The sequence below is a fragment of the Schistocerca gregaria genome, chromosome 1 (assembly GCF_023897955.1).
Source record: "Schistocerca gregaria isolate iqSchGreg1 chromosome 1, iqSchGreg1.2, whole genome shotgun sequence".
NCBI lineage: Eukaryota > Metazoa > Arthropoda > Insecta > Orthoptera > Acrididae > Schistocerca > Schistocerca gregaria.
In genome coordinates this window covers 1,059,434,210-1,059,448,437 of record NC_064920.1, presented here as the reverse complement: position 1 = coordinate 1,059,448,437, position 14,228 = coordinate 1,059,434,210, and the positions used below count along the sequence as shown (strand labels likewise).

At 36.1% G+C, this 14,228-nt stretch overlaps 1 protein-coding gene across 1 annotated transcript in view; it reads left to right on the top strand.

Annotated features, from left to right (window-relative positions):
* LOC126281201 (deoxynucleotidyltransferase terminal-interacting protein 1) overlaps positions 1 to 13,084 on the top strand; it is a 120,143-nt gene extending 107,059 nt beyond the window's left edge. Inside the window, exon 8 of the mRNA XM_049979940.1 lies at positions 10,273 to 13,084. Coding sequence (XP_049835897.1) covers positions 10,273 to 10,481 — 209 coding nt within the window. The 3' untranslated portion in view covers positions 10,482 to 13,084. The remainder of the gene's footprint in view (positions 1 to 10,272) is intronic.
* The last annotated feature ends 1,144 nt before the right edge of the window (positions 13,085 to 14,228 follow it).

The following is a 14,228-nucleotide window of genomic DNA, read 5'->3' as shown; positions in this document are numbered from 1 at the left end:
CTCAAAATTCTCTGCTGCTTCTCTTTGGACCAATATTTATCTAAAAATGCTTTATCAAAGCTTTGCCACGATATACGGATATCAGCTACCTGAGCTTCCCATCCATAAGCATCCCCTTTCAAAAAACCTCTCATGAATGACATTTTCTCATTGTCATTCCATGTTTCAGGCAAATCATTAAATTCCGTAATGAAATCCAGTGGATGCACATCCTCATATTGTTCAAAATTTAGAAATTACTTACAATTAACAAATGAAGGACTGCTTGGGACCCTACATACTCTATGCTTTAGATTTGGTTCCTCTTCCATCTTTTTCTGGATTTCAGCCAATTTGGAATGTACGTTTTTATTTACTTTTACCAGTTTTTCTTCTACTACTACTGCACACACGGTTTCTACCTCTATTTCAAAATCATTTTTAATCTGATCGACTTGGTTCTCAAGTTTAACTTTCAGCACAAAATTTCCTGATAGCTTTGACTTCATCTTTACACTGTTTTTCAGAATCCTCCATCTTCCTACTATAGTCATCACATAGTTTCTTTCTCTCTTCTACACATTTCTACTCATTAATGTTAATTCCCGTTAATATTCTGTTCTACTCTCTTTATCTTTTCATCGCAGTCTTTAAGTACTGCCTCAACCTTCTTATTTAATTCTGAAAGATTAGAGCGGACGACCTTAATTTCCTTTTTAATTTATTTCTTTAGTTCATCCTTTAAGCTAGTCATGTCAGTTTTAATACCACTAATGTCTTCTTTCTTACTGTTTTCAATCCTATTAATGTCTTCATTTGTACTATTTTCAGCCTTATTAATGTCTTTCTTGACACACATACTACTCAAACAACTCATAATTTGCCTTTAACATTACTTCCAGTTTTTCGTCTGCCATAAACTTTTGCCCTTGCTGACTATCGCTACTAGGTTCTTCCCTCTTATCACCAGCAGCGACATAGTCGTGAATATGAACAGTGATCCAATACAGTCAAAAGGTTTTTTAGTCTAGTCTTTGATCACAGTAAAAATTCCTTTCGCAAAAGGAATTTATATTGTGATCAAGCACTGGAATTAAATAACATCTTCCCTCTTAACCTTAATGATTTCATCCACTACAGTACTGCTTTCATCCATTTCACCCACCTCACCATACACTATAGATGACGCTTTTATCATTTCATCTGCGATTGGGCTTTCGTCCCCATCATTCAAAGTTATATTCATATCTACAGAACCAGTCCCCTGTCATCCCTTCACACTGTCTTGTTCATTAATGCTACTCATTATGTATCACTTAATATAAAACGGCTTTGGCTATGAAATTACCTTATCTTTATCCACTCTTCTTCTTCTTCTTCTTCTTCTTCTTCTTCTGCTGCTGCTGCTGTATTTGTCATCTTGATCCGTCATCTGCATGACTCCTACAAGTTGTAATTCTCTTGGTGAGGTATCTTAATTTGGATGTGTCCACCTGCATGCTGATTGGCTGCTCCTGTAGAACCCACTCGCTGATTGGCTGCTGTCATATTGTGGCCATGAAAACTCAGCGCTGATTGACTGTAGCATCTCCTCCATTTAAATCACTGTAAACCACTTGAGTTCATTGTCAAAGTTCATGATTCCTAGTTTATTGTGCCAATGTACAGTAATCCTCACACAGGACACCATATGTGATGTCATCTGCTTTATTTCCTCATTGACCAGTTAACTATTGTTTAACTTTCAATTAGCCTCATTAATCCTCAAGCAGGCACGCCAATTTTCATAACATGAGCAGGCACATGGCACACTTTGTATACATGTGGTCAAAACTAGTCATTCTGCTACCAAGGGAAACATGGTTGAGCTAAGTTTATTTAAACAACAATACAAGAAACTTATATTACGCTGCTAATTTACTATTTGATTAAACAAATAAGAAACTTTCATATTATTCTACTGCTGCAGTTGACATATCAATCCGTTCCAACACTTCTTTAAGCACATACACAACAAAAACACACTTTCTTCGCAACACTGCGCATTTTTGAAAAATGCTTTACACCTCTTACATGCATGCACTGTTTTTACATGTCGTATGCAAACAAAGCTATGGCATAGTTCCATCTTATGGTAGTAGATGTGTTTCTTGCTCATCCACATGTCACACACTGACCTTCTGACCTCCTTTGTTGTAGGCTTCTCAGTTCTTTCAACACTTTGATCTTTGTATTTCACAAGGAAAGTTGCAATGTCCACTAGTTGAGGCTTCATAAGAGAAAGTGCTAAATCTTTCAAGAAAATTCTTCTCTTCTTTTTTGGATTTACCTCATTTGTATGAAAAATTATTTGAGCATTGATTTCTGTATATCCATTAGAGCATAGAATACAGCCAATGGCCATCTTGTCACCTGTGCAACGGAATACGCACCTCCCAGTTGATCAAATGTGTCAACTCCTCCCTTTGTTATATTGTAATCCAAAACTATCTCTAGTTTACCTGTAACTTCGTCAATGGTTCCAAAATCGTACATAGTTGAGAGTAATATAACTGCTTTGTTTTGTTTCGGCACATACGAAACTAGCGTCATATCATTCTGAAAACCATATAAAGATGGGTGGATAACCCTAAATTTCCCAGGTAAAAATTCTTGATCGATCTCGCATTTGTTTTTTCTCAACGTGCTGATGCATGTTAGTCACATTTTTTCAAAATGGATTTGGCTAACGAATAGCTAGTGTACCAATTATCCATTTTAACATTTCTTCCTGAGCCTTCAGTGTGAGTAACTAGCCTTCCTACAATATCACAGGGAGAATTAGAAATATTGTATGGCCCTTTGGGTTGTTTTTCACAATATACTTCAATATTACTAGTGAAGAATGTTTTAGCATCTGCTAAAACAAAAATTGAATGTATTTGTTTGTATTTTACAATTTTGTCAATCTTTTCAAGGTGAAGTATTGTCCATAAAGCCTCTGTTTCACTTGTGACACCTCTGGCAAGACGTGCAGGCCCAGAGAATATTTTCATAATATTCTTTCTTTTTGTTTTCGAAGTCACATTAGGACATATTTTATTCCATTTATACACTATGTCCTTCCTAATAAAAAGACCATCAGTGGAGAGCGACTCTTCAGTCATCATCTGAATCATTCAGAATTAGAATCATGGTCACTTTTTGTGATTAATTCTTCTTCTTCTTCAACAGAGTCGTCATTGTTTTCATTATCTGGTACAGAGTTGAACTCTGAATCCTCATTAAGTAACCAATCAAGCTCATTGTCTGTCAGTTCCTAATAAAAAGACCATCAGTGGAGAGCGACTCTTCAGTCATCATCTGACTCATTCAGAATTAGAATCATGGTCACTTTTTGTGATTAATTCTTCTTCTTCTTCTTCTTCAACAGAGTCGTCATTGTTTTCATTGTCTGGTACAGAGTTGAACTCTGGATCCTCATTAAGTAACCAATCAAGCTCATTGTCTGTCAGCTGTGGTCTCGCCTTGCACAGTGATAAACTCACTTGTTACATGTTATTTTTTGATTCAATTGAAAAGAAATAAAATAATAGTGCAGGAAAAATTACTTACATGACTGGGCACGTGGCGCACTTTGTACACTAAGATGACACACTCGCAGTTTATTTGAAATTACTGTAGCTCACATCAACCTATGGCAACTTCTCATTGTGCTAGCTGAAACAGTAATGCAAGAATAGGTAGGGGCTTGCTATTGTAAAATAAAAATGGAACTGTGCACGACAACACTATTTGTGGTTGGCGCACTTGATACACAGGTGGACCCGCTCGAGGGTTAATATGTTGCAGGCAAACATCCACATACTGTTACAATAGTTTACTGTTGAACATCTATGAGCAGTAAAAACCTAGCCACACATTTCAGTCTTTCAAATAAATTGAGCAGACAGTGTTGTTGCTTTAACACGTGGCCTTTTGGTGTAACACTTATTTCACAGTTAAGTTGATCTAACCAATAAGGGTTCCACGTCCGAAACTCAGCCATTGACTGACTGTCTTGGGACCAAAATCAGGGCCTCATATATATCATCACAATAATAGGTACTGAAACTACATATTGTTTGATGTTTAATTTACTGAAATTACAATTAAAGCTTAACTCCATCTTCAATTAACTTCATATACCAAAAAATTGCTTCTTTTTTACAGTTTCTTCTTGTATGAGAGTTAATCTGTATTATTTGTTTAAATCATGAAATTAACAGATAAAGTTACACAAACAATACTTTTGACAAACCTGTTAATTACTTTGGAATCAATGAAGGGCTGGCTTTGCTAACACGGTTTTGAATAGAGCGAAATACTGTTAGTTGTCCCTCCAAATGTTTACATTTAATACAGAATTTATATTTGTTTATAAGTCAACAATAGAATTTAAGTTATGAACATGATTCCACCCTATAACAAAAGATACTGACTAGGAATAGTCACAATAAATTAGAAAATCAATTACATGCATAAAACTAATCACAAAATTAGATCTGGTGTTATATTCTTTAAAACTGGGGGCCAACCTTTCTCTTTTTTAAAAATGCAGATTGTACTCAGGTATGTTACTGGTAATTAGTTCAAAAATGAATTGTAAGGAGGCAGATGGCAAAATAAGAGCGGAAATAAAAATATCCCAGCTTTCTTCATCACAAACACAGCAGTGCTTTACTAGATGTAGTGTGCCATTGACTTCCTCTCACCTCCTACCAACTTCTACATCCAGTTAAAGGGGGACCTAAGTTCAACATCTACTCCGAAAGATGATGCAACTGGACTTGTCACTGTTCTCTATGTTAGAGAAGGAAGAAGCAATAAGTAACAGAAAAGATGGTGGATCGAACCCCAAACCTTTAGCTTTGTAGTCTGCGACTTAACCCACTGAGCCACCAAGACATGTTTCTGTATAAACCATTAATAGTTATTTATTAAATAGAAACTGCACTGAGCCAAAGGAACAGTTATAGAATTTGTACAAGAAATTTAAAAAAAAATACAGTGACATTCCACATTATTGTTCATCCGAGCTACCAATAATTTATTTGTGAATAAATTTGCGTGCGCAATCTATGTGCTTGAATAGTTACCCAGATAGAAATGTATCCGAATAATGCTAATCTCTGCTGCACATTGTGTCTCCTTCCTCTTCGCTGTCATTGCAGATAATATTGCCAACTGTGATGAGTCCTTTTAGTTCATTCGCTCAATTTATTCACGAGAGCCTACAGTGTAGGTGGATTGGAGGTTTGTTAATTTTAAAATAGTCGTCAATGATAATTAGTTATCACTCTCCTCAGCATATATCTTTTTTGTTTCTCTGCCCAAAATATGTCAACATCAGTACAATTTTAGCTGCAGACTGAATGCGAACATTATTTCATCAGCTATTCATTCATGCAAATTTAGAGTTGCATAGCTAAATCAGTGACCTCCTATAGCATCAAATGTTAGATTACCACATTAATTTTTGTTATGAGTAATCATTCTCAGCCACTGTATTTGATTAATTTCAGGTATACAGCTTACATTTTCTCCATAGAAACAATGGAAAGTAGACAGCTAAAAAGAAATTCTAATTCTAAATGTGTTCCAATGCTTGGTGAGCCAATTAGTACCACTACATTGTGACAAAGCTGTATAGAGTCCATGATTCCTTAGCTGCATGGTAGGGCCACTTGCCTATTGCCCCACACTCAATGAGTATGTGCCCACTTGATAGGGAATGCAGAAACTGCCAGCCACGTACTTGCATGGCATGAGAAGTGAGCAATAGGCAGTGAGCACTGCTAACGCAGGTTCGCCACGTAAATGCAGTGCTCTTCCCTCTGCTACTTATAAGTCTTCATTTTTTCAACACATTTTAGGAATGTGGTAATCATTAGTAATATATCTGATCTGTACTTTATGTTGGTGTGTGCAAGGTGCAGATGGCATGCCTCCTGCCATACTTATTTGTCCTTTGGGGCCTGCCAGCTTCTTCCACATCAGCATTCCCCTCTTTCTTTGTTTAGCTCCCTCTAATCTTATACTGGTTCTAGCTACCTGGTGAAGTATCAATGACAATATCAGAAACCCTATAGCAAGCCAGTCTTCTTTTCTCTTTTCACACAATAATTTTATGTGAACTTCCTGTGGAACGAGGGAGTGATAACCAAGCTATTTAGTTTATTTAACTACATATGTAGGGCAAAATGCATTCTTGTATTGAAACATATATATTTCCAAAAATATTACAGTGAAAATAGTAAAACTTGAGACTATTATGTACAACATAATGCTCGATATTATGCACAGTTTTTGTTTGAAAATATGCATCGACATTCATTTTATAAGGATTTGAGTTCTTCATTATGATTGTTTGTATAATGTACGTTTTCTTGTAAACTAATCAAGCAATAAACTGGAATTTCACAGTTTACATCTGCATAAGATGCTATTAAAACAAGTGGAACAGATTTTTGTTTAAGGTCATAGTTGCTTTGAACTTAATTTTTCAGTTTTGTGTTACCTGGGACTGCTCTATTTTTCTCAAATTTTAAAGGAGAACTTTTCGCAGAGAAAAGGTATTGGAAAAGTGCTGTACAGGATTATTCAGTAAGTAATTCTAAAGAACTGTGCCAAATTTCAGGGAGTTAGCTTTTAAAGTTACTGAGAAAATTACATCCTAGCTCAAAAAAGTAATTTTATGGCAATTAGACTTAAAAGTTTTTATTTCAGTTTTTGACAATATTGCCATACCTCTAGGACTAATGCTGTCAATATCCATAATCTTTATTCTCATCCTCGTCTTCCTGGAGTAATCTCTTCCCATGCCTCCTTTACTTAGCCAACTTTTGCATTTTTTTCTTCTGCTGCTTTGTCCAGTCGCACTTGATTGATGCTTCTGAGTACCTTCAGTATGAAAGCACCGGAATGGAAGCCTAGTTTTTTCAGGCACTTAATCCTACCTACATTTCCACTATTGAAGACTAGACAGGTATCACATGCAGCTATCTTTTCGTATTTACAAATTTTACACAAAATATGTATGTTACTTACAATGCCAGTTCGGTTACTGTCACCATAAAGTCTAAGGTCCGTTGACCCACAAAAGCCATATGCAAATTAAACATTAAACATAAGGGCCAGCATTTCTAAGTCAGTTGACCTAAATCCAGTAGAAAACTTGTCTTTGGCCCTGTACACAGCATCATCAGTTTCTTCACTGATTTTCTTCTTTAATGAACTCGGCATTCTTCATACTCAGGAGCAGCATTTATAACATTGTTATTTCAATTTCCTGGACCTTTTACACAAGAAATTCAACATTTCCTCACTTTTTTTTTTTTAATATTCGTCCACTGTTACGACCCACTTCAGGCATAACAGGTTGATATATGCAAAACTAAAAACTGAAGTAAGTTTGTGACATGTACTATTCAAAAAAATCTCATTGTAAACAAATGAACAAGCAAAGATAATCTTTCTCATGGCTTTCCAGGACTTTGACTTGGCTGCAGTTGTTTTTGATTGTGTGGATGAAAAATTAACACACACAATTTGTAGCATAAAGAAGCCATGGACCACAGCATAGAAAGAGAGGGCTTGGCAGGTGCAGACTAACTTTTTTTTAAATGTATTTCTAGCCAGAATTTGAATATAAAACTTTCTGATGTTATTCTTAAAAAATCAGTCTAATAAATTACGCAGTTAAAAAAAATCTAATATTGTTTTGCAATTTTGCCCTTTGTCAGCCTTAAAGACGCAGTCATCACCATCACAAATGTGATCTGTTTCCCTCATTTTTTCTTTTACCTCTCGGTAGTATTTCTTGGTGTATTTACTCAATAACTAACTTACTTTTTCTTTTCTTTTTTTCCCCCTGCTCTGTTACTGTGGTTTCCCCAACACATTTTCCATTTTTTGCATAGTTCTCAAATGCATTATTCATTTCATTTCTCATTTACCTTCCTATTGCTCTATCTTCACCACTCAGTATTACCTTCTGTAGTTCTCACGTATGTTTCTCTTACTCCACCTTTACTACTCAGTCCTCCAATCTATCATCTCTGGCCTGAAGCCAGCACAGTGCATACCAGTGTACTATTTTTGACCTTATCTTTCTGATGATGTCTCTCAGTTCATCTTTATCTCAGCCTGGTGTCTGAGTAACCTGGTCTTCATTTCTAACCTTCCTCAAGCTATTCCATTTTCCTTCTTGGTGAAGTACCTAACACTTTCAAAAGTCATGGTATTTGTTTGTATATTTATGTGTTTATTGGCAGTACTCAAAATTTCACCTTATGAAGGTAAGAAATGGTCAGTAATTCTGCAGCCTTGCAATTGTATAATGTGTTCTGCCAAATCATGAACCTGTAGACTGAGACTAATCGCTAAAATAAATAATATTATGTTTAAGGCAATGGCATTTGGTGGCCATGCTGTTTGTTGTTGTGATCTTCAGTCCAAATACCAAACTGATGCAACTAGTCTATCTTGTGCAAGCAATTTGTTGGCATTCCTACATAACTAATATATACATCAGGTTGACTAAAAGGAAACATCTGGTGTTCACAATTTACTGTGAAAATGCTCACAAATTTATTAGAATGATGGAAGAGGATGACAGCCATTTTGAAGTATTTGAATTGGCAGATTTTTTAAAAAAAATCTCTCTTTAAGAAAATGTAGTGGAAAATTTTCAAGAAATGATTTTAAGGGGGAAATCAGGAGTATACTGCAGGCCCTTAGTGCTCTTGTAAAAATTATGAAGGTACGTTTTTATGGACAACAGGTACCATAGTATTTATTCTTCCCATAATCCATCTGCAAATGAAACTGAACAAAACAGTAAGTACCTCCACTACTGCCCTCACAGTTATTTGGAAATTACAGATGTAGTTTCAAATGAAGAGAATAGGTGTACTAAATATTGAATTTTACTGTGTTAAAATAAAAATAAAAAATTGATTACTGTGTTAATGCTTTGCTGTTCAATCATATTCCATTCATGTTGCATGTCTTCTCGAAAACTGCATGTTCTCGTGGAATTTCAGAAGCGATTAAGAAGGTGGCAGAGAAGTGACCTACCTCCAGGCAGTGTACTAGCCCAACACTTTAATATTTGTACCAGTGTACACTAATGAAAGAGCTGTGTTGTCCAAAGCTGTACGTTTGAAGAGGTAAAGCGAGGTTCACTGACATCCTGGAGAAGCCCATACTAAAGTATGTGCAGGACTAACTGTAGGCTAACCTGACAAAATCCCAGGCTACACAGAGAGGAATGCTATTGGAGTACTGCTCCTGCCCCAGATACTTGGGTGCAAACCTGAATAGAGCTCCGAGGTAGACCAGCACAACCGAAAGAAAATCGGTCATAGAAACAATGTCATCCAGAGAAGTGTAGGCTCGAATTTAGATGCTAAGCCACAAGTGGTAGAAACAACAGTACTGGAAATTTGTTACTGTGCCAGAAAGAAAGATGTGTCTCTCTCATCTAATACAAAGCATGTTGATGCCTCATTCAGTGAAATGTGCAGATTAATCACTAGCTATCTGAAATCTATTCCTATAGGTAAGTTCTACTACCTGACTTGAATTCATCTGCTACAATTTGAGGAGAGGCAACAACCCACAAAGAGAAAATCGAACCCTCCATGTCTGAACAACAGTACTCAGTTAGCTACCCAAAGGCTGAAAGCAAGAAATAACTGCCTCATAACAGCCAAGGACTATGAATACCAAACTCAGCTTAAAGTATAGGTTTTTCCAACACCAAGAAACTAATAGGATGGAACTGCCAGAACAACTAGTCCTCAGCAACCTCTAAAACTTGCGAGTTTTGTAATTCCTTAACAGACAGTGGACTGAAGCATGACCCAAAGCAAATCTCTTAAAACCAGTCTGTCTAACCAGTGTAACTGTGGTGACCAGACAACCTGACATATGTATTCCTACCCTGATAGCCCTACCCAGTGTAGCCTCGAGGACTGTGAGTCAGCAGCTCCTAACACAGTTGATGTCAGCCTCTCCTGGGTTAAAATTTCCTCTTAATCTGTTCTGTTTATATTTGCGTGCCTTTTTTTCATTTGCAAGAACTCTTAAGTGTTCTTTCCTGTTCTGTTTCCATAACTTAAAATCTCTTTCTTCTTTTAATTTGAAATCAATTGCATCTAACAAGAATAATAAGAAAAGGCCTCTTGATTGTTGCTTATATTTGACATTTAACAGTGCCACCACATTCTTGAGAATTCCTTTCATAATATATTAATCTCTTTATTGTAGGGCCTCCTACTCCATCAGATGCGCTGGATCTCCTGGACTGCCCAACACTTGCATCCCAAGGCTCGGACAGCTCTCCTGGCCCCGTCCGCACTTTGGATTCGAGCCCATCACTGCCCCTTCAGCAGCAGATTGCTGGCTACAGCAGCACTCTCTCTGCCTTGCTCGCAGGGCACGTTGGTGGCGACAGTTCACAAGGAGGGTTAGAATAGGCTGGTAACAAAGGATTCATAAGTTTTCTGGTTGAAAACTCTGCTAAGGAATGAGTAGCATGAAGTATAATCATACATCCTGTGTAAAGGGACTGAAAAGAAATGCTTAACTTCTCCCAGACAAAAAGGCATTATAGTAGATGCCTTAGTCCGGTAGGGGCTTAATATCGAGAAGGCTGTGAGAAGTAAATAAAAATAGAATCACAAATTCATAAGAAAGTGCTAAAGACTTTAAAAGAAAAATGAGGTTTGATTGAGTGAAGCATTTATAATTTTGTAAAATTGTGGGAATTGTCATGTAAAGTATGTAGACTACAGGAGAAAATCAATGTTTTTAAACGTTATGTCTGAACTGTTGAAATCAGAGTGGTTCCCATTACAAAAAACAATTTTTGACATGTGAAGTGCCATGGATGTAAAAAAAAATCTTTTTGCAAGAAAAAAATGAATAGCTTTCACTTGGGAACTCCATTGTCATGATACATAAAAGCACATGTACTATTTTCTTAGAAGAAGAAAACATCATACAGCATGATATTTCCATTGAAACTATCAAACTGTCTCTGTAATAAGTGATCAGCCTCAAAAAGTTTTCTACTGCGTTAGGTATAATACACAAAAAAGTTGCAAAATGGTATGGATTTGTAAAAACCATTTCCTTACAAATGTAATTTGTAACCTCTCCCTCCATTTCTCTCTCTATGGAGACCCCTCTACATGTTTCTCACAAATACTTTTTTGTCATATTAGTTATGATGGATTTTGGGAAAGGAGGGGGAAGGAGACCATCTTTTATGTCAGATATGAGAGCTATCTGGAAATTAACCTCTGGTAGACTGTTAAAAAAGTACTAGAATAATTAAAGGAACTTTATTAGAAAAATACTAAAACTATAACCTTTTATTACTTCATTACACACCACCATTCATATTTAAGAATGTTTCAGATCTCTTAATGAGTTGACAAATTTGCTGTTCATAAAGCTTGGCCACGTGAGTTTCCAGCCATACCTTGCTTGTACTTTGAAAGCTGTTCGTTCTTGTCATGGCATTGAGAGTCAAGCCACTTTTTCATCTGCATGAAGATGTGGAAATCACTTGAAGCAAAGTCTGAGCTGTAGGACAGATCTGAAAAATTCCCCATTTGTTACTGTATTTACCAGTGTGGCCAAGAATTGCCCAGCAAAGCTCTGGTAGTCTAGGGACCGCACCATCTGACCATCTGAGACTCCTCTGTTTCTTTAATGTATCACAGCATGTTTCAGATTTGATTGTTTTTCCACATTCTACAAAATCTGAAAAGAAGATGCCTTTCACATTCCAGAAAATAATCGTAGCCCTAATCTTCCAGACTATTTTGGTTTGTTGAGTGAGACAGTATGATGTCACTGCTTTGATTGTTGTTTTGTTTTTGTTAACATAGGAAACCCGTGTCTTGTCAGCAGTCACAGTTCTGTGCAGTAGGCCTTCTCCTTCAACATTATATCAAATGAAGTCCACAGAAGTAATCAATCATTAAGTTATGTTGTTCTTGGACAACTTTTAGAATCCAAACAGCACAGGCCTTGAGATACTCTAAATATTTAGTCACGATTTCATGCAACAAATGAAATGCCAGTTTTCCCAGATTTTTACACCAATTTTCTATCCAAGTTCATTGCTGACTGCAGATAGATGACCACTGGCCACAGCACCATAATTTATTGCAATCAGTCTCTGTACAGCCCAATTTGTGAATTGAATGTCAACATGTGTGAGATTTTCAATTACAGTTCTCATTTTGAATGTCTACTAGAGTTGAACAAAAAGCAATGTGGCATTTGCTCTAAGATACATGTCCTTGTAGTGTCTATTCAGTTTGTATCACTACTTCCCGCCAGGCTACTTAAAAACTGGAGGTTACTTTCTGGATAGTGCTTGTAAATTCATTGAAAGGTTGCTGGAGAGAGAGGGAGGTGGGTGGGGGGTGGGGGAGACTGTGGGTTGCATTGACTGTAAAAACGACATGAAGAAATCATTTTCTTAGATACGAACTATGTGCATGGAGTAATATTTCCATGAGTTTTTTTTAAGTAAATACTAGTTGGTGTCGGTGACCTGATAAACAGAGATATTTATGATTAGGCAAAAGGAGATTAGGATCTGTGAATCATGTGACATGTGGAAGTGTGAAATAAAGTCTTGAACATTAAGTTGTTACCTGTCCCTCACAGAACTTATTCATAGATAGTAAAATGCAGGAGGAAGACAGAAGAAAATAATGCTGTGACCATTTTGGCAATATTGCTACTTTAGTGTATATAAAACTGTTGTGTTTTGATCCTGTTAAGTGTATTTGATGGTTTACTCTGTTACATCCTATTGTGTATGTCCCATGTTCTACTGTGTCACAAGTGTCTGCTAGATAGTAATTGTTAAAATGATTGTTTGTGATCAGATTAAGTCTCTGTCTGTGACAGTCATGAAACAAAGTTTTTTCACTGTGGTACCTATTGAAATGATTACGGATAATAATATATTGCAGAGGTTCTACTATTACACTAGCTATGCAGGAACAGTTTTACAATACACACACACACACACACACACACACACACACACACAAAAGTAGAAATATTTTCTGTTTGCCCACAGGAAGGCTGTTTATTACTATTATTTGTATGGTGTTCTGATTCAATATCAAACAGTAATTTGGACAGAAAACTGACTCAAGTAGTATTAAGGAACAGATAATGTGTCAATCTTTCTAAAAACATCTCGAGTTTTTATTTTGCTTCAACAGTAGTTTTACAAAAATTCATTAAATTTCTGAATGGGCCATAACTATTAAAAGAAGACTGCAAACTCACAATATGGAAGTAATGAAAGATGTGTATTTTACTGAACTGTTGCCTTTAGTTTGAATTATTACTGTGATCAGTGTTGGCTTTTAAATCCAGGATTATGTTTTCTTTTTTTAATTGTGCTATGATTCTGCTAATTGTGTGTATTTTATGTATTTCATATATTTTTGGTGTCTTTCCTCTCTGGATGGCATCCTTTTGACAATTTATATGAATTAACTTTTTCACTGTATTGCATATTGTGGCAACTGATTGGCAAATTAAGGCAGTGTGCCAGGTCGGTACTTTAACCCACAACCTCATTTTTAGCAGGCAAATGGTGCATACACTGCTGCAGATTGAACAATTCATTCTGGAAACTGGTAGCACATTTTTGCAAATTCTGTTTCAGTTGGTGTTCACTGCAGTAACATAAAAGTTCAACCTCTTTCAGAACACATTTTTTATTTTATGTACTCCTTCAAATAGCTCTGCACATGTGGGAATTTAATTTATCCACAAACATTAGTAAGTAATAATAATAATAATAATAATACTGATGATAAGGCAGTGTTGATGCTTACAGGATAACCGCATATGCCAGCAGTATTACTTTTTCCTCTTTCCTGTAGATAAACAACAATGTGGAATGTGAACAAAGTTTCTTGATACAGTGCCCCAGATATCAGAAGTACTGCAATTCCTTTATACAATGAAAAGTGATTTTGTAAAAGCACATATTTCCAATCTTACTGACGTTATTACACAAATAAAACAAGTTTATAGCAGTGAACACCTTTCAACAGGAGTTATATTCGAAATTTATATATCTTTCAGACCTTTTTTTTTGTTTACTTTAAAAGTAATGTAGAGTTTAATTGTAAGCAGCTAGGCTACAATTCCAATTACGTATTTGCAGTTGTATC